Source organism: Ranitomeya variabilis, chromosome 3 (genome assembly GCF_051348905.1).
Source record: "Ranitomeya variabilis isolate aRanVar5 chromosome 3, aRanVar5.hap1, whole genome shotgun sequence".
Taxonomy (NCBI): Eukaryota; Metazoa; Chordata; class Amphibia; order Anura; family Dendrobatidae; genus Ranitomeya; species Ranitomeya variabilis.
The window spans coordinates 686062321-686084069 of NC_135234.1; the positions used below are offsets into that span (position 1 = coordinate 686062321).

Consider the following 21749-nt stretch of genomic DNA (forward strand, 5'->3'; position numbering starts at 1 on the left):
TAATCAACCTGTGACCGACCGGAAATAGTTTATAAAAAAAAATTAAAAAAAATCACTCCGTCGTCCATGTTTGTTTCTGGCATGTCCGGACGCTTAAGTACTACGTCACTAAAATTTCTTAAAGTAACTCGCTAAGCTATTAAGATTGCTACTGATTTTTTTCAAACCTTCGTATATGACTGACAAGACTATAAATTAATTGCCACTGGGAAGAAAAAGAAAATTTTGATTTGCCATTTTCAAAAATGGCCGCCAGAGAGCAGGCGCATCGACTTTAAATGTATTTCCCAGCGTTCCACATATTTCCCTCATCCAAGATGGAGCCTGCTCACTTCCGGTCGATGATCTCGCGGGCAGCAGCTCTTTCTAGCGCCGTTTTGCCCCCTCCCCTGGCCTGTGTGACTCGCGACTTCCGGTTCCGGACCCATTGTTGTGCAGTGATGGCGGCGCGGGCTGGTTTCCAGTCGGTGGCTACATTGGAATCCTCCCGGCCGGCCAGTGCCGCTATGGTCCCCGGGACGCCAGGCCCAGCTGTGAGGATGGGACCAGCCCCGGGACAGGGCATGTACCGCTCCCCTATGCCAGGAGCAGCCTACCCGGTAAGAGAGGGCTGTGCCTGCCGTGTGGGTGATGGAGGCCAGCTGGCACCAGGGTAGTCACACCATACACTACAGGCCCGCCAATATCTGCCTGCGCGCTGATGACTGTGATTTATACCACTTCACAGCCATGGTTCCCCATATACAGCACAAGGGGTTAATAACTGATACGGTTATACGGATGTGCGGACGTACGTAAAGTCTGAGTATTGTGTGCCGCTCAGTGCAGGTTTCCCCCATGCAGTGCCAAGTGTGGCGGCCATGACACTAAAACCGCGGCAAAATCCGCACATTGAAAACCCGTAAATATTCCCGCAGAGCGCTGCGCAGTGCATGCAGGTGTCCGGAGGAGGATCTGTCCGCAGTGCATGCAGGTGTCCGGAGGAGGATCTGTCTGCAGTGCATGCAGGTGTCCGGAGGAGGATCTGTCCGCAGTGCATGCAGGTGTCCGGAGGAGGATCTGTCCGCAGTGCATGCAGGTGTCCGGAGGAGGATCTGTCCGCAGTGCATGCAGGTGTCCGGAGGAGGATCTGTCCGCAGTGCATGCAGGTGTCCGGAGGAGGATCTGTCCGCAGTGCATGCAGGTGTCCGGAGGAGGATCTGTCCGCAGTGCATGCAGGTGTCCGGAGGAGGATCTGTCCGCAGTGCATGCAGGTGTCCGGAGGAGGATCTGTCCGCAGTGCATGCAGGTGTCCGGAGGAGGATCTGTCCGCAGTGCATGCAGGTGTCCGGAGGAGGATCTGTCCGCAGTGCATGCAGGTGTCCGGAGGAGGATCTGTCCGCAGTGCATGCAGGTGTCCGGAGGAGGATCTGTCCGCAGTGCATGCAGGTGTCCGGAGAAGGATCTGTCCGCAGTGCATGCAGGTGTCCGGAGGAGGATCTGTCCGCAGTGCATGCAGGTGTCCGGAGGAGGATCTGTCCGCAGTGCATGCAGGTGTCCGGAGGAGGATCTGTCCGCAGTGCATGCAGGTGTCCGGAGGAGGATCTGTCCGCAGTGCATGCAGGTGTCCGGAGGAGGATCTGTCCGCAGTGCATGCAGGTGTCCGGAGGAGGATCTGTCCGCAGTGCATGCAGGTGTCCGGAGGAGGATCTGTCCGCAGTGCATGCAGGTGTCCGGAGAAGGATCTGTCCGCAGTGCATGCAGGTGTCCGGAGGAGGATCTGTCCGCAGTGCATGCAGGTGTCCGGAGGAGGATCTGTCCGCAGTGCATGCAGGTGTCCGGAGGAGGATCTGTCCGCAGTGCATGCAGGTGTCCGGAGGAGGATCTGTCCGCAGTGCTGTCATGGCTGCGCTGCATAGAACTGTTCTGAAGCTCCTCTTCTGTTAAAAGGGGTTGTCCACTACTAGTACAAGCCTCGTGAGCGTTCGAGTCCCCTGAGTAAAGTTATAGCGTATACTCACTTTCCACATCCAGCGATCTCGGCATTAGCGTGACATTGCTAGCAGTCGCTTATCGGCTTCCAGCTTTACTGTGTCATCAGAATGGATTTCTGCGCTGACGGAATATTGATGAGCTGCAGCGCTCGTGTGACTTAATCACTGACAGTCTGCTGCAAATGTAAACCGCTATGTGGAACACTGCACATCACTCTGAAAACACCTTCCCCACCATTAAATGTGGTGGCAGCATCCTGCTGTGGGGATGCTTTTCTTCAGCAGGGGCAGGGAGGCTGGTCAGATGGAAGGAGCTAAATGTAGGGAAAACCTGCTAGAGGCTGAATAAGACTTGAGACTGTGGCGTAGTTTCACCTTCCAGCAGGACAACGATCCTACACATACTGCCAGAGCTACAATAGATGGTTTAGATCACAGGATATTCGTGTGTGTGAATGGCGCAGTCACAATCCAGACCTAAATCCCATTGAAAATCTGTGACCAGACTTAAAAATTGCTGTTCACGGACGCCTCAATCCAATGTCACTGAGCAGGAGCAAGTGTGCAAAGAAGAAAGGGCCAAAATGTCACCTATAGATGTGCAAAGCTGGTAGAGACAGACCCCAAAAGACATGTAGCAGTAATTGTAGAGAAAGGTGGGCCTGCAGTATTGACACAAGGGGCTGAATACAAATGCACATCACAATTTTCAGATTTATATTTAAAATCATTAAAAAAAACCTTGTGTCATTTCCTTTCCACTTCACAAATACTTTGTGTTGGTATATCATATAATATACATTTCAATTTGTGGGAGTAATGCGAAAAAAATGTGGGAATGTAGATTTTTAATGAGCAAATGGCAAAGTAGGTCGTTATAAACAGTTTTGATGACCAGACTAAACTCTTTAACTCCGTCTTATGTGCTGTTTCTGTTATTCCCCTGGAAACACATGAATAAGTTGACAACTTGGTGGGGCAGAATGCATGGTCAGTGCTGCCAGTATTAACTGTAGGGACACAAACCAGTTTATTCATAACCATTCTGGAGCAACGACACAAAGTAGAGATAAATTCCTGATCATGTAGGTATTACTAATGACGAGAACAGAGGTTCTCATACTGTGGTCCTGTCAGGATTGACTCAAGCGCTGTCATCTTGCATGAGCTTTGCTGCTCGAGACCCTCACAGGTGATGTCAGTGCCCCAGTCTGAAGGACCACCATACACATTAGATGGGTGGCCGATAGCAGCACACAGACTGAAGGACCACCATACACATTAGATGGGTGGCTAATAGGAGTGCCCAGTCTGAAGGACCACTATACACATTAGATGGTTGGCCAATAGCAGTGCTAAGTCTGAAGCACCATCATACACCTTAGATGGCTGGCCGATAGCAGCACACAGACTGAAGGACCACCATACACCTTAGATGGGTGGCCAATAGCTGCACACTGACTGAAGGACCACCATACACCTTAGATGGGTGGCCAGTAGCAGGTCACAGTCTGAAGGACCACCATACACATTAGATGGGTGGCCAATAGCAGTGCCCAGTCTGAAGGACCACCATACACATTAGATGGGTGGCCAATAGCAGCACACAGTCTGGTGGACCACTATACACCTGAGATGGGTGTCCAATAGCAGCACACAGTCTGGTGGACCACTATACACATTAGATGGGTGGCCAATAGCAGCGCACAGTCTGAAGGACCACCATACACATTAGATGGGTGGCCAATAGCAGCGCACAGTCTGGCGGACAACTATGCACATTAGATGGGTGGCCAATTGCTGCACACTGACTGACGGACCACCATACACATTAGATGGGTGGCCAATAGCAGTGCCCAGTCTGAAGCACCACCATACACATTAAATGGGTGGCCGATAGCGGCACACAGACTGAAGGACCACGATACACCTTAGTTGGCTGGCCAATAGCAGCACACAGTCTGAATGACCACCATACAGATTAAGATTCAGCTTGTATTTTATTTATTGAAATACCTGCTAATTTTGGGCTTGGGAATCCAGTGGACGGTCATAATCCGTGAGTGACAATGAGCTGTTTGCACACTTATACAGGAAATGCTGCCAGTCACTGCTTAGGACCGCCCACTGGACTCCTAAGCCATAAGAAAGCAGGAATTTCAATGAAGTACAGCTAATAATGAATACTTTCCCACAGCCCTACATATCCGCCTGCGCAGCTTCTCTTGTGCAGAACATTTTGCTGTTATTTCAGACATCTCCAACATGACGTGATGCCTTTAAAGCTCTTTAGAGGATGCTGTTCATTGCTACAGGACACAGGTTACTGCTTTCTTTCTTGCTCCTTGCTTATCCTATATACCTTTTTGATTTTTGGACATGGACAAGTGCAGTAACCATTTCCTCCTTTCTACCATTTTTGTTCACCTTTTAATCATTGTCTTAGTGAAAGCTTTCCTGCTGTTCTCTGTAAACGACTCCTATAGAGACCAACGTGTCTCCATGATAACTTACCTACCGGTCTGTAATCTGATCCGCCTGGTATATCGCCCACCCGCCACACCGTGGACGTCATGCCCTGTATTGCCCTCCATATAACCTCCACTAACTTTCAGAACCTGTAATCGGGAAACGTTGTAAAGATTTAGAATGACTTCAGGAAATGATGTAAATCGCATGGCACGGACGAGGATGGGTGGTCGCTTCATGTACAGTCTATGCTAACGCTCTTTCCTTGTGTTGTACAGCGGCCCGGGATGCTTCCAGGCAGTCGGATGACCCCTCAGGGACCGGCCATGGGTCCTCCAGGTTACGGAGGAAGTCCAGCTGCCCGCCCGGGGATGGCTCAGTCAGGCATGGACCAGTCCCGTAAACGGCCCGCACCGCAGCAGATTCAGCAAGTGCAGCAACAACAAGCAGCTCAAAATAGGAATCACAGGTAATACACAAGGATGGTGGGCCTTCATGACCAGGACTGCTGCCAGTGATGCAAATTCTTATGTAGCCCAGGGGCTTGGATATGTAAAAAAATAAACTCATTGATAATCATCTATTACTACCCACCTGGATGCCATGCTGTCTGCTCCATGGTCTTTGCTGACACATTAAAAGGAAACTTCACCGGGCCACTGTGAACAGCAGCAGGACCGCTGTGGTGACTTGAGCAGCACATAAAAAATATCTAACGTACGCTGCTCCAGCTACGCAAACTGCAGGCAGTCACTGGCCGCAGCGGTCTTTCTGCCAGTGGAATGGTGATATCTCTATGTGACGGTGCAGTCCACTGAGCGACCGGTGCTGCATCCAGGTGGTTTTACCCATCATGAAATGTTTCTTGTGAGACACCTTTTTATAGGCCATCAGGTGAACTAACTGATATTATTTGTCACTAAGTAGCAGGATTGTTTTCTAGTTACTGATTTTAGCTGATCTCATGACCTTGCGCAACTCTCATTCTTCATGTGTTCAGTACTTCTTCCCGGAGTCATTTCTCATTATTACACATAATTTATGGATGCTTTGATTTCTTTGCCTGCGTGGATTGGATGGGTTGTTACCACCATCTGGTGAGAATTTCATGTCAATGGCACCTTTAGATATATATTTACTTAGAAAACTGGTGACGTGTTCAATACTAATTTCATCTGCTGTTCTGCTCTACTCTGCGTTTAACCTTCACAGGTTTAGTTTCCAATTCTGGAAACCCACGCAAACACGGAGAGAACATACAAACTCTTTGCAGATGTTGTCCAAGGTGGGATTAGAACCCAGGACTCCAGCGCTGCAAGGCTGCAGTGCTAACCACCGTGCCACCGTGCTGCCCCATATTAGTATTTGCCTTCACTTCTGTGGGACCTCTGTGACCCCCCACCAATCTTCACAATGAAATGCAGCTAATCCTGCGTTTGTGCCATTTTGGCAGTGAAAACAGTCATTAGTGCCTGTGGCACACAGTGGCGGTAATATGGATTTACCATATACGGCATGTATTTACCACTTCAAAGAGGTTTTCTGTTCTCAATTTTTTCTTGTTCTTTTATTAATAGTATCAGGTTTTTTTTGTATTTGTCCCTCGCTGCTCCAGCATAACTTATTATAATTATATAGCGCCTACATATTACTCAGCGCTTTACAGACTTCCAAAATGTCCAACAAGGCAAATTAGACACACACCTTTGGACGGTTTTAAAAAATGTTAAAAGTAAAGACCCTGCTCAAAACCAGTGATAACGGCGATCAGTCACCCCACAGTGTGTAGTCAATACTGAACAAATATCTCACCATGTATACATGAAAAATACATCCAAATAATGTACCAAAGACTGTGCCGTGAGAACTCCGGTATCAATCCTCAAGTAGATGTCTCACACAAAGAAAATTGATAAGTGGCGGCCCCATGATTGAATATTTCAGGTAAGGGTTTAAATGAGTCCATAAAATCAAAATAGCCCTGCGATAATAAGTCCAGGGGGTGTAGAGCCCCTCAAACACATTAGAGGGCTGACGTCTGAGATGACTGCCATACACAGAGGACCTCGTTTGGCCGAGCACCCCTGTGTTCCCTGAGAAAGCCACTGCCATACTTCTCTGCCAGCAGCTTAACTCCAGAAGAACAAAGTGATCACCGGTCTGAAATCTGACATACTCCATCAACAACAACTCCAACAATTGGTCATCATCCCAGATCCCATGCACATTAAAGAGCCTGTCGACTTATGTGTTGGGGGCTTTAGGCAAGGGGCCCTCCACTAAGCTGTTCTTCTATCAATCTCCAAACAATGCAGTCAGAGCTCCAGAGTAGTATGAAAAGGGTCATTCTTCTATCCATGTCGTGACATTTCGGCTCCAACCAGGGGCTTTTAGCAGACTTGAGAAACACCTTGATTTTAACCGAAACATTACAAGATGGGTGAATAAAGGACCCCATACTTCTGACTTTTGGGGTGCTGCTGCTTTATCGTAAGTAACGTGCAGGTTTTAAAGCCATTATCCATTGGTTTGTAGCATTGATGTGTGTGCATCCCTGTAATAGGATTCTGCAGCCATGTGTGCCCACGAGACGTTTTATCTGCTTGTACCTCAGAGGTGGTCACTGTAGCAGTGCTTATGATGAGCTGTGGCTGGCGGTACTATCTGCTTCAGGGGAAGTCAAGATCTTCACTGATCTCATTTCTTTTTTCATTTTTGAAGTGCTAAGAAGAAGAAGATGGCGGACAAGATTCTACCTCAGAGGGTGAGTACTACCCTGATTGTTGAAGCATATTACACAGGGAGTCTTGTAGACTTATTACTGACGTTCCCCGCCATCCTTTCCCCAGATTCGGGAGTTGGTACCTGAATCTCAGGCTTACATGGATTTATTGGCTTTTGAGAGGAAATTGGATCAGACAATTATGAGGAAACGTCTTGATATTCAGGAAGCCTTGAAGAGGCCGATCAAGGTAATTCTAAGTTTTTACTAGCTGTAGAAATGGATTTGATTTTTTGTTATTATAGTTAATATATTTTCCTCTTCATAGCAAAAACGAAAACTTCGCATCTTTATTTCTAACACCTTTAACCCAGCAAAATCTGATGTTGAGGATGGCGAGGGGACTGTGGCTTCATGGGAGCTGCGTGTGGAAGGTCGGCTACTTGAGGACGTAAGTGGAGGGGGTTGTTTGGTCTCCTACGTTTTGCACTATATATATGGCAAACATTGCGAAATATCATAGGCCAAAAATATCTAAAAGCTGGGATCCCATCACTGAAGGCGAGTGTCTCGGTTTGAGATTAGGGGAAAAAAACAAGTGGAGATGAAGCGCAGCGTCGTCCTGGAAATTTCATAAACCGTATGGTATTTACTACTTTCCTACTTATTGCAGTAAAGAGGACATTAGATAAAATGTTCCTGTGGTTGTGACCATGCAGCGTTTCTCCCTATGAAGGTCGACGATCCGATGCCGTCACAGTGAAGTGTTTCATTGACCCATACGGAGGGCAGACTTTAGGTCCCACGTGTTGAAGCAAAACATAACTTTGTATTGCAGGCAGCTTTGTCCAAATATGATGCTACCAAGCAGAAGAGGAAGTTTTCATCCTTTTTCAAGTCTTTGGTTATTGAACTTGACAAGGATCTGTATGGACCTGATAATCACCTAGTGGAGGTATGTTCACAATTCATGTATCCTCAGGGAGTATATGTCAGTTTTTCATTCTACTGTGGTGTGAAAATGTGTTTGCCCCTTCGTGATTTCCTATTCTTTTGCAAGTTTATATTTCAGATCACCAAACATGTAAATATTAGACAAAAGTAACACCAGTAAATACAAAATGCAGTTTACAAGCGGTGAAAAGAAATCTTTTTTTTTTTTTGTTTTACAAACTTTAGAATTTTCCGAGACCTGTACCGTCCCCATTGCTCGTGATTTGGAGCTCGGTGAGGGCTTTTTTTTGGGCGCTGAGCTGAGTTTTTAGTGATACCATTTTGGTGCAGATACGATCTTTTGATCGCCCGTTGTTGCATTTTAGAGCAATGTTGTGGCAACAACAAAAAAAACAACTTAATTCTGGAGTTGATTTTTTTTCCTTACATTGTTTACCAATCGGATTAATTCTTCTTATATATTGATAAATTAGGCGATTCTGAACACGGCAATACCAAGGATATGTTTTGGGTTTTTTTTGTGTGTGTTGTGTTGCTTGGGGTGCATGTGGGGTGATTTAAACTTTATTTTTTACAAACTCTTTTCTGTTTTTACTAGTTTCAATAGTCTCCACTGGAGACAAGAAGCTGCAATCTTCTGATCGCTTGTGCTACATAGAGCAGGGCTTCAGCACTGCTCTGTGTAGCCAAAATCCTCATGTGCTGTGATCACCAGACACAGGGTGGCGCTCCTAGCTATACAGCAATGACAACCACAGGGGTTTCCTGCAGACCCCTGGTTGTCATGCCAACCCATTGGCGACCCGCGGTCAAGACGAGGCATCCGCGTGGCCCGCGTACCCAATGTAAAAAGATGGGGTACGCAGAACGCATGCAGACGTAGGCGGAGCTGAAGGAAGAGGGGGGCTTCACGGAGGAGCTACGCAGTCCCTCGGCAAAGCCCTCATCAGCAAATGTGAAACCAGCCTAACTCTGCTGCCTCATTATAGCGAAGGGATCCTTCGGGGATTTCATCTGAATAACGTCACTCCGCGACTTAGATGGAAACCCCAAAGTACCGTATTTTTTGGATTATAAGACGCACCCCAAATTTTGAGAAGAAAAATAAGAAAAAATATTTTTTAATAAATTGGTGGTGCTTTTTATAATCCTTGCATCTTATTGCTTACAAGGGATGGTGGCTGCGGTGAAGCGGGGTCTCAGGGTTGCTGCTGGAGGAGGCAGGAGTGGGATGATGTTGCTGGCCACAGGCTGGGATGAGGGGGTGTTCTGATGTGCGGCACGCTGCTGCAGGGGGGGGTCCGGTGCTGCTGCAGGCGTGTGTGTGAGTCCCCGGCGGTTGCTGGCCTGTGCTGTGGGGGGCCTCCGGTGCCCAGCGGTGCTGCATGGGTGTCCGGCACTGCTCGGGGCTCTGCCGATATTTTTCGGCAGGCCAGAGCCCCGGCACTTCAAAGGTATCATGTGTGGTGGTCTCTGGGAATATGGCCGCCACCGGGGGCGGCGCATGTGCACATGGTGATCTCGGGATCAAGATCACGAGAGATGAGATTTCAGTGCCGAGGTCAGCTTCTGAGCATCTGTTAGGCCGGGTTCACATTGCGTTAACAGCAGCCCGTTCAACACATGCATTAACGGGCTGCTGTTAACGCAAGTGCCGGTATGTTAGCGCGCTAGCGCAGATAGAGCTAGCAGATGCTCTATCTGCGCTAGCAGTGATTGACCCGGAAACGCTGCAGCCCGCGTCCCAGGGTCCGTCACTCAATGACGGCATATCGCTAGGGCACGCCCATTGTGCGGATGCCAAAGACGCAATGTGAACCCAGCCTTACCAAAATGGTTGTTTATTTATAACGGCCGGTTTCAGTTCCCTCTTTGACTCGTGCAGTCAGAGGTAATCATACATCTTATTCCAATTTGAGAGTTGTCTCAAGTTCTTATGTCACTAAAATTGCAAAGAAGAAACTTTTCAATTTGCTTCTTATTACTGCTCCTCTCTGGCCACTCCATTGGCTGGTTACTTGGTGAAGATGAGGAGCTTGCGCTGTTCGATGGGTCTATGTGTTAGAGCGTGCACGTATCGCTCTGAAGTTGGGTAGGTCACCAGATCCTGGGGGCCGAGAACAGTGCCCTCCCGAAGAAAAGTTGATGCAACCACTTTTTAGGAACTTTAGTCCAATGAGCTGAGGAACAGCGGTCAGAATGTTAACGCAAATTTCCACCTAATATGTGACCACTAAAATGACTTACTCTACATGGCAGGAAACTGCATCATTCCTTTCATCCGGCTACATCGGCTCTTTCACAAAGATCTAAAGATCTGTTTCAGGGGAAGAGGCATGAAGGGGCGCCTGTGACCGGAGCTCGCCCCCATCACTGCTGTGTAAGTCGGTGCCGTTGAGAGCGTGATGGCTTCCACCGGCCCCTTGTGATGCGCAGGCCCCGCAGTTGCAGAGATCATTCGGGTAGCCCATTGTGGTTCTGTAGCTTTCAGCCGTATGGAGGAAACAGTTTTACTATATTCTTCATGATATAGTATTGCTGGTTCGAGTCCCCTAAGGAGACTAAAAAAAAATGTTTTACAAATATTAAAAAGAAATTTTAAATTGAATCCGTCCCCCTTTCCCCATGTTAAAAATAAATCTAATAAATGTTTATCCCTTCATCCATAATAGACTGGTGTCAACATATAAAATGAATTCACCCGATCAATAAGTCATAAAGGAAAAAGCCTGAACTGCAAAAAAAATTCACCAGGAAGTGATAAAATGTCCTTTCTACTACAAAATACTATAATTAAATAACGGCAGATTGCTACACAGAAAACAAGCCCTCACAGAGCTGTAACATTTAATTTTATTTTGTACATTTTTTTACTAATTTCTGATTTGTTTTTTCACCCCTTGAATAATAAAAAAAAAGTATGTTTGGTATTGCCGTAACTACACTGACCTGAAGACTCACATTGCCAGGTCATTTATACAGCACAATGAACACCACGAAAATAAAAATGGCGTAACTCAAAACTATAACAAATCCCACAAAAAACAAGTCCTGATACATCTATGGCGATGGAAAAGTATTTTGGAAGAAGGCAAGGCCATAATGACCACTAAAAAAACCCTGAAAATTGCCCAGATGGGAAGGGGATGAATGGATAATCTGACTCCGCTCTTTTCTGCATCGGGAGGGGAGTGAGGACAGTGACTTCATGCCTAAAATCTACCTGCTGTCTCGTGTGCGTACACGGCATTGTGCACCTGTCCTATCAGAATGGGAGAGGTGCACGATATGTGCAGGAATATGTGATGATTGGTGTCCATTATGTTACAGCAATATACTGAAAAAGCAACTAGAAATAAATGCCAAGAGGCCAGGCATAAATCTTTACCCAGTGTAAGCATTTAGACCACCACTAGTGGGCGCTGCTTCTTTATGTTAGCCTTCAGTATTACACCTTCAGTGCAGAAATTCTATTTAAAGGCCACCTGTCAGCACAACTGCATGAATCGGGTAAGGCTGCGTTATTGTAGCCGTGTATATTTTATTCTGAAACACTGCAGAATTTTAGCAAAATCATACTTTGAAAAGTCAGCGGGGACTAGTGAGTGAGCTTCTCCCACAGCTGTGTTGGGGAGGGAGGCGGTGAGAAGCTAACAGCTGATGGGTTGCTTCCTTTTAAAATTCAGTATAAAAGCGATTGCTCAAGCACTAGATTTCTACAACAGGATGCCCACACACTGACCTGTCTGCATACACATCTCTCACTCCCTAGTAACCTGCCTGTTCTGGGCTACTTGCTCTGCTCCCACTGTGCAGAGAGATTATAAGTAAGTACAACAGACATAATTGTGTTGTGCTAGAGATACAACTTCTGACAGGCAGTGTGGACGTAGGTCAGTACAGCAGGGGTGACCGTGCTAGGAGAGGAGGAGAGCTGATAGAAGGGTTTGTAATGTGACGCAGCTAAACTCAGGTGTGCTGCCCCTCTTTATACCCTCGCCTCATCTGAAGGGTGTCAGTTATCTGTGGTTTCTAATCATAAAAGAGAGTAGACCAGATCAGGGTTATTTGTACTTATCATCTCAGACAGTGAGAAACCTTCTCTAAGTGTTAGGCCTCATTCAGACGTGTGTGTTGCACGTACATTTTGTATTCTATGGTGCTGTTCACAGATCGTGTGCAAAACTCAGACACATTTTGATTTTGTTTTTCTCCAGAATCACTATGAAAAGAGCTAATACAAGTCTATGGGTCTGTGAGCAACACGTACAGCACACGGATGGCATCAGAGTGCAGTCTGTATTCTGTCAATATTTAACATTGCAAAGTATAGGAGAAGGTTTAGCGTTTATTTCTTTTTCCATCTGTGAAAAATACTGACGACACTGATGAAAGCAATAATAACACCGGTACCATTTTTTTTTTTTACATGCTTGAAACAGAGACACGCTGCTTACAGCCATGTACTAAGCAGTGAAAGCTGAGACTACCAGGAGGAATAAAGTTAATTTCCTCCCGGTAGCCAGGCTTTCACTGTGGCGGTCGAGCAGCTTTAGGACGCTATTAACCTGTAGATTAGCCCCATATCTGTGGGTTAATAGTGTTTAAGGGCGTGACTGATTCCCTTTAACATTACATTATAGGCCTCACTCACTTATTTATAGAGGTTTTCTTACATTGCACCATCATATTCCTCTGCGCTTTACAGACATCGCTGTCCCCATTGGGGCTCACAATCTAGATTCCCTATCAGTATGTCTTTGGAGTGTGGGAGGAAACCAGAGAACAAGGAGGAAACCTACACATTCAGACTTCTGTATTGTTTCTCATTTCGCCAGTGTTTGCTTGGGATCTGGTCTGATTCTTTCAAGGCTCTTTTTTTTTTTTTTGTGCACACTACACTGTCCCCCACCCCCCACCCCCCCCTAGAAAAACAGACATGTGAACAGCCCCACAACATCGGAGGTCATGGCTGCAGGCTTTGTTGCTGTAGATGTGACATTTTAGTGCACCACTGTATAATTGTGGTGTAATGGACCTTACCTTAGAAGACCATTGCCGAAAGGAAAATTGCCTGATGTGTCTGCACTGAAGCAAAGTATCCTTGGCGCTCCTTTTTAGCATGCAGCTTATATACTGTGTTAGTGGAGCGGCAGGAAGCCTCCCCACAACCTCCGGATGAAATAGCAAGCCGTGCTGCTGCCTCTTTATGTACTTAGCAGTGATTTTCCGTGCTATATTCACATTAATGGTATTGTGGATGCCATAAGGGTAGAGTAAGAGTAGCGGTGGGCCTGATTGTTCTCAGGCTGCTCACGTCCTGGACCGCATAGCTCTTCTGCCTCTTGGCTTAGTACCAACCCTCAGACATGAAGTGATGTAATATTAACGGCTTTGTGAGGAGTCGTTCAGGGTCAGGATGCAGGATCTGAGGACAAGACAAACCAGCTCTTCTGTGTTATCTCATTAGAAAACTGCTCTAAATATTTATTCCATGTGATCAGAGAATGTTCTACTTGATGGGACCTGGTGGTGACCCAGGAGGGTGTTTAATGGTTTCTAAGCAGCGGGAGGTGAGGGGTATTGTCTACTAAAGGGTAAAGCGTAGGTTCTCCATTTGTTGATCCTCCTTATTGTCCTGGTGTAGGGCAGTGATCTGCTGTTCATTGTAGACCATTGGTTTAACCCCTTCAAGACCTTGCCCTTTTCCGTTTTTGCGTTCTCGTTTTTTGCTCCACTTCTTCCCACAGCCATAACTTTTTTATTTTTCCGTCAATATGGCCATGTGAGTGCTAGTTAATAGCAGCGGGTGAATCAGGATTTCACCCGCCGCTATTGCGGGAACATGTCAGCTGTACAAAACAACTGACATGTCCTGGCTTTGATGCGGGCTCGCCGCCGGAGCCCACATCAAAGCAGGGGACCCGACCTCCGCAGTAATAGTACGGCGGAGGTCGGGAAGGGGTTAAAGAGATGTTATGAAGACCTCCTGTGTCCGTATGGACATATCTCTGATTACTGGTAAGCAATCCGCCGTGTATTCTGCGGAGAGTCACAATGGCTGCTATATAGTCATTTATCCCCCTGATGCAGGAAAATACCTGGCGGGCAGCTGCATTCTTCAGCCAAATCTGCTGTGTACCCAGAATAGCACCCGAGGTGATCAGTTGATCTTCATAGTGCCTTAATTTTGCCTGGGATCATTCGTGTCGCTTTATAATACTGCTATATTTATGACACTTGTTGTGTTGCTTGTAGTGGCACAGAACGCCGACCACACAGGAGACGGACGGGTTTCAGGTGAAGCGTCCTGGAGATGTCAATGTGCGCTGCACTGTGTTACTGATGCTTGATTACCAGGTACGTGGGTAGAAATCCTGATCCCTACCTCTTGCTGTAATACTTCAGTACTGTCCGCACCACTGCTATCATTTCATTGTATTTCCACAGCCACCTCAGTTTAAGCTTGATCCTCGCCTGGCTCGTCTTCTCGGTATCCACACCCAGACTCGTCCGGTCATCATCCAAGCCCTATGGCAGTATATCAAAACTCATAAGCTTCAGGACCCTCACGAGCGAGAGTTTATAATCTGCGACAAGTACCTCCAGCAGGTGGGAACGTAATCTCCATAGCGCGACTTTGTCTTCTTGTGCTCTTCTCACCATGTCATCATTTTACCACCACAGATCTTTGAGTCTCAGAGGATGAAGTTTTCCGAGCTGCCTCAGAGACTCCATGCTCTCCTCATGCCCCCGGAGCCCATCATAATCAATCATGTCATTAGGTAAAAAGGATCTTCGCTTCTTTTTGTTTTGCGGCATTCTTCTATCCCCGGCATTGTCACCTGTGTTGTATCGTGTTCCTAGTGTGGATCCCAATGATCAGAAGAAGACCGCCTGTTATGATATCGATGTTGAAGTGGATGACACTCTGAAAACACAGATGAATTCCTTCCTTCTCTCCACCTCCAGCCAGCAAGAAATTGCAGCTCTAGATAACAAGGTAAAGCAATAGAAACATGTTTGGTTTTGCTGTTGCCCAAGCTGAGTGCTAATAATGGCCTCTCCTAGCATGATGGTCTATGGCAGATCCTCTGTAAGGTCCTGGCTAAGGTTGTCCCTTTAAAGCTGTCCTTTCTTCAGGTATATATAACTGAAACCGCACAAATGCTGTAAATTACGTATTGTCCACTCAGTATATGACACAATCACTGCTAGAAGTGCAGAGAAAATTAAGTTTACTAATACATTTAAAATATTATGTACAGAACTCCAATGTATATAATCAATAAGTTTGCACTGAATATGTCTGTAATGCAGCAGGATGGAATAAAGAGAGCATGTCTGACAGGAGAGCTACCCAGAAAAAAAAATCTGTCCTCACCCCTCCATTACCTAACCTGCAACTAAATACAACTATATAGCTAAGTGCACTACCTGGAAATCAATAAATATATATATATATATATATGGCTGTGTTCACGCTTTGTAATGCAAATTAAAAGCTGCTTTTTACAGTACCAGCAAAAGTTATTAGATTTTGGACATATGCACACCCTTGTTTTTTTCCTGACTCAATTGGAAAATTGCTGTGTTCTTTAAAACTGCAGCATGTCGATTTTTTTTTTTTAGCGTTTTTGCAGCAGTTTTTGTTCACCTATAGAAAGCAATGAAGAAGTCCAAAAAAAGCAGCAATAACTATCCTTTTTTGCTGAAAAAAGGAAGGTAGAGTGGGGATGTAAAACCCATTATAGTAAGTCATTTTACCATAATGTCTTGATATCTTCACATGAGTATGAAAGTTAGTAGTTTAGTGAAAGTTAACAGTGCCCTACCAATGCAATGCAGTACCAACATGTGACAGTAAACAGTGCCCTACCAATGCAGTGTCCTACCAACATGTGACAGTAAACAGTGCCCTACCAATGCAGTGTCCTACCAACATGTGACAGTAAACAGTGCCCTACCAATGCAATGTCCTACCAACATGTGACAGTAAACAGTGCCCTACCAATGCAATGTCCTACCAACATGTGAAAGTAAACAGTGCCCTACCAATGCAATGTCCTACCAACATGTGACAGTAAACAGTGCCCTACCAATGCAATGTCCTACCAACATGTGACAGTAAACAGTGCCCTACCAATGCAATGTCCTACCAACCTGTGAAAGTAAACAGTGCCCTACCAATGCAATGTCCTACCAACATGTGACAGTAAACAGTGCCCTACCAATGCAATGTCCTACCAACCTGTGAAAGTAAACAGTGCCCTACCAATGCAATGTCCTACCAACATGTGACAGTAAACAGTGCCCTACCAATGCAATGTCCTACCAACCTGTGAAAGTAAACAGTGCCCTACCAATGCAATGTCCTACCAACATGTGACAGTAAACAGTGCCCTACCAATGCAATGTCCTACCAACATGTGACAGTAAACAGTGCCCTACCAATGCAATGTCCTACCAACATGTGACAGTAAACAGTGCCCTACCAATGCAATGTCCTACCAACCTGTGAAAGTAAACAGTGCCCTACCAATGCAATGCAGTACCAACATGTGAAAGTAAACAGTGCCCAACCAATGCAATGTCCTACCAACATGTGAAAGTACCAACATGTTGTTAGGGCTAGCGGAACGCACCGAGTAAATATAAATGTTTTATTGAAGTAGATGCGTTCGCAGCCCGGGGTCCACCGTGCAGGAGAACCTGCCGCTAAGTAAATGGCGGCACTATATGGCGGTATGAACTAGCTCTGATAGTTTCACAGAGTAGCCGAGAAAGCAAAGCTCTGTGTCCTGTTTGACTTCACAGAGGCACAGGCTAACTACCCAAATTAGAGCAGATGCACACATAACTCCTCGCTGGAGGTGCCAGCATTCTAAGGCTACTTTCACACTAGCGTCGGGCCGAGGTTCCCGACGCTAGCGTTGTCTCCGCTGCACAACGGGGGCAGCGGATGCATTTTTCCAGCGCATCTGCTGCCCCATTGTGAGGTGCGGGGAAGCGCGGGGAGGTGGGGGCGCAGTTCCGGCCGCGCATGCGCGGTCGGAAAAAGCGGACCGTCGTGAGCAAAAAACGTTACATGTAGCGTTTTTTGGTCCCGACGGTCCGCCACAACACGGCGCAACCGTCGCACGACGGTTGCGACGTGTGTCAATCCGTCACAATACGTCGCTTAATGTAAGTCTATGGGGAAAAAACGCATCCTGCAAGCACTTTTGCAGGATGCGTTTTTTCGGCAAAACGACGCATTGTGGCGGATTGCAGTTAACGCTAGTGTGAAAGTAGCCTAAGGGCTTATTTCGGCCAGGTCCCTGAATACATACACACAGACACAATCTCCTCGCCGGAGGTGCCAGCATTCTAGGGACTTATTTCAGCCGGGTCCCTGAACACACACTCACATGACCACACTGGCGCAAAGCACATAACTTTAGAAAGACACTAGCGCATGGCCGTGCGGCCATGCGAGCCTTAAATAGTTTCAGCACGTACAGGACCTTCCTAGGAAGACCAATGAGAGGCTGCTACAGAGCCTGCGCACCTACAGGACCTTCCTAGAAGGACCAATAGATTTGACTGCAGTATCTGAACATGTGACCCTCGATCTCCACTGAGAGATCTTACCCTGGGCATGCTCAGAACGAGAAAAGCAGGACTTAGTCCCAGAAGCGTCTGCTCGCCGCTGCCCAGCACTGACTTCAATGGCAGAAGCAGGAGAAGCAGCAGTAACTCTCTGTACAGAGTCAGCCTGAGCGAGACGCTGGGACCGACGTCTCCGCTGAGCAGGCTCCACTGCGGCAGGAGAAGAATGGGAGACCGCAGCGGAGATGGCCCGAGATTCCCCCTGTGCAGAGGTGGGAAACTCGACCCCTAACACATGTGAAAGTAAACAGTGCCCTACCAATGCAATGCAGTACCAACATGTGACAGTAAACAGTGCCCTACCAATGCAATGTCCTATCAACATGTGACAGTAAACAAACACAAAACTATTCAAAACAAGGCTCAAAGGCAATGATGAATCAGGGCTTAACTCTAAAGTGTAATTGGCTATTGAGCATGCCAGAGCCCCGATGGTATGGTATGGATGCAAGTCGCACATAGTGGTCAGGACACTGAATAATTCAGCCCGTGGGGCCGCGTCCACTATACACGTCATCGCATTCAGGAGCATCACATTGGTCCACGATTACCTGAAGTAGCAAAGTAAGTTCTGACATTGTGGATTCACCCACCATTACCATAACAATCAGACACTTCCAGCACAGAGCATACTTGCTGTTGTAATGAATTGTTAAGGAGGAATGGTAGTAAATTATTTATTACCCATGAAAGTGAGTGCAGCCCTATAAATCCAGACCACAGATGCAAGCGATCACTTAGGGGAAATATTGTATTTTCAAGGCAAAACTGGTATATGATGTCCTACTTAAATCGAGGTATGTTGGGAGAGCTACTTTTGGAAGAAATCTGAACACTTGTGGTGTCACAACTTGAAGACCGATGGTTAAAGGGAATCCGTCACCCCTAAAATGTATTTTAAATTGGCTTTATAGAGTTGATGGAGCCTTAGCCCCCTATAATACCCATTCTAGCATATACCTGTTACTGGTGCAGCACCTGAGAAAATAACTTTCACTTAATACAGAAATGTGGAGGCTTCGGTGCACCCTTGGTGTGACCAAGAGTTTGGCGCAACGTTACACTTCATTTTCATATTGAGGTCCTTCCCTGCTTCTGATTGGCAGTGCTCACTTCCCAGAGCAAGTACTGTCTAAATGCTGTTGGTGTGGGTGCAGCCGCACGCAGTGTCCGGGCACGTTCTCATTCCTGTATGCTTTTATTCTGACGCCGGTCACTGCATTTCCCGGTGTATTATTGCGGCAAGCGGCATCAGAAGAAAGACGGGATGGAGAATGCGGCAGCATTCACAGGGCTTGCTGTGGGAAAGGAGCATTGGCAATTAAAAGCAGGGGAAGGGCCCCAATATGCGTAAAGTTGTGCCAAACTTTTGGCCACGCCAAGGGTGCACCAAAGCTGCCTCATATGCATATGACCCTCCAAAGAAAAGCAGATAGCACTCACCGGTCTTTGGTAGAAATTCCGCTCTTTATTAGTAGTAAAAAAGCATGTTGGACGGGAGTGGGCAGAAGCTTGACGACGGCCGTTTCGCGCCTGTTAGCGCTTCTATGGGTCCTGTGAAAGTGCTAGCAGGCGCAGAACGGCCGTCGTCAATCTTCTGCCCACTCCCCTGGCCAACATGCTCTTTTACTACTAATAAAGAGCGGAATTAAGACTATTAAGTGCTATCTACTTTTCTTTGGAGGATTTATGACACTGTTTTCCTGGACTAGCACCCGGGGTCATAAGGCTAAGCCTGAAGTATGGTATGATATTGACAGCACAGAAATCGGCAGTGGATACTCATATGCATATGAATTAATTATTTTCTCAGGTGCTGCACTAGTATCAGGAACAGGGCTAGTACGGTTGTTATATTATTATTTATTTATATAGCACCATTAATTCCATGGTGCTGTACATGAGAAAGGGGTTACATACAGAGTTATAGATATCGTTTACAGTAAACAGGTTTTCAGTGACAGACTGGTACAGAGGGGAGAGGACTCTGTCCTTGCGGACTTACATTCTATGGGGCTAAGACCCCTACAACTCTGTATGACACACTCTCCAATGCATCTTTTCCTAAGCCACCATTACATAAGGGCCGGCCTGAGAGATTACGGCGCCCTAGGTGAAACTATTTTGTTGCGCCCCTACTACTTTTAACATACCTCCCAACTTTTGAAGATTGGAAAGAGGGACAAAGTTTGCGGCGCGCTTTGCGCGCCGTGGCAAATTTTAGGCCACGCCTCTGACCACACGCATTCATAACTAGCCACACCCATATCCACGTCCCAACCACACCCATTTAGCACTGCTGATCACACTGTTTCATAAAGAATAATTATAAACAAATATGGCCACACAGTGCTCCATACTGTATAATGGCCACACATGATGCTCCATACTGTATAATGGCCACACATGATGCTCCATACTGTATATTGGCCGCACATGATACTTCGTACCGTATAATGGCCACATATAACTACTCCTACACACGCGGCTGCGCTCCGTACACGCACTCCGCTCCGTACACCTCATACACACACGGCTCCGCTCCGTACACCTCATACACACACTGCTCCGCTCCATACACCTCATACACACACGGCTCCGCTCCATACACCTCATACACATTCAGCTCCGCTCCATACACCTTTTGCCTTTTGAAAAGATTTTTTCTATTTTTTTCTCTGGCGCCCCCTTAGGGTCGGCGCCCTAGGCGGCTGCCTAGTTCGCCTATACGTTCGGGCCGGCCCTGCAATACATTAGTTGTTGAAAGTGTCTTTAAAGGGAACCTGTTACCTGAATTTGGCGGGCCCTTTTTTCGGTCCGAAGGATGGTGTTTTCGGGTCTTTTATTCACCCCTTCCTTTCCCGCTGGCCGCAATATTGTCTTGAAGTTGATTCGCTTTCCTCCATAAAACATGCCTGCGCAAGGCAATCTTGCCTTGCTCACGCGCAGTATGCTTTGCCCAACTGCGGGCAAAGCTGAAAAGCATTAGTGCGCATGTGCCGGCGCACGATGTCCCGGAAGTATTTCGCTGTGTTCAGGGACACAGTGCGCCGGCGCATGCGCACTAATGCTTTTTGGCTTTGCCCGAAGTTGGGCAAAGCATCCTGTGCGTGAGCAAGGCAAGATTGCCTTGCGCAGGCATGTTCTATGGAGGAAAGCGAATTAACTTCAAGACAATATTGCGGCCAGCGGGAAAGGAAGGGGTGAATAAAAGACCCGAAAACACCATCCATGGGACCGAAAAAAGGGCCCACCAAATTCAGGTGACAGGTTCCCTTTAAGTACCGAGCAGAGCCTATAGGCCTGAATGTTCTCATTAAAAACTGAGGCCGTTCTGTTGGGCCTAAAAAGGAGCAAAAACCTTCTTGTTAATGAAAAACTGTAAATTAACCCCTTCCCGACCTTTGACGCATACGCTGCGTCATGAAAGTCTGTGCCTTCCCGACCTATGACGCAGCGTATGCGTCATGGAGGGATCGCGTCCCTGCAGATCGGGTGAAGGGGTTAACTCCTATTTTACCCGATCTGCAGAGACAGGGGGAGTGGTGCTTCAGCCCAGGGGGGGTGGCTTCACCCACCCGTGGCTACGATCGCTCTGATTGGCTGTTGAAAGTGAAACTGCCAATCAGAGCGATTTGTAATATTTCACCTAAAAAACTGGTGAAATATTACAATCCAGCCATGGCCGATGCTGCAATAACATCGGCCATGGCTGGAAAACCTAATATGTCCCCCCCCTTCCCCCACACCCACCGATCGCCCCCCCAGTGCTCCGTTATGGGGTCCGGTCCCCTCCGTCCGCCTGCCGGCTCCCCCGTCCTCCTGCCCGCTCCCTCCTTGTTTGAATAAACCCCCCCTGTGGTCCGATCACCCCCCCTGTGCTCCAATCCACCCCCCCACCACCCCTTCATACTTACCGATCCTCCCGGTGTCCGTACGTCTCCTCGCTGGGCGCCGCCATCTTGGAAAATTGCGGGCGC

The 21749-nt window shown here is 47.1% G+C and overlaps 1 protein-coding gene across 1 annotated transcript in view; it reads left to right on the forward strand.

Annotated features, from left to right (window-relative positions):
• The first annotated feature begins 332 nt into the window (after positions 1-332).
• The window catches only part of SMARCD1 (SWI/SNF related BAF chromatin remodeling complex subunit D1), a 46945-nt gene continuing 25528 nt past the window's right edge, over positions 333-21749 (forward strand). The window contains exons 1-10 of the mRNA XM_077298060.1: positions 333-599; positions 4721-4911; positions 7164-7206; positions 7292-7414; positions 7493-7615; positions 8003-8119; positions 14377-14478; positions 14569-14730; positions 14806-14903; positions 14986-15121. Coding sequence (XP_077154175.1) covers positions 342-599; positions 4721-4911; positions 7164-7206; positions 7292-7414; positions 7493-7615; positions 8003-8119; positions 14377-14478; positions 14569-14730; positions 14806-14903; positions 14986-15121 — 1353 coding nt within the window. The 5' untranslated portion in view covers positions 333-341. The remainder of the gene's footprint in view (positions 600-4720; positions 4912-7163; positions 7207-7291; positions 7415-7492; positions 7616-8002; positions 8120-14376; positions 14479-14568; positions 14731-14805; positions 14904-14985; positions 15122-21749) is intronic.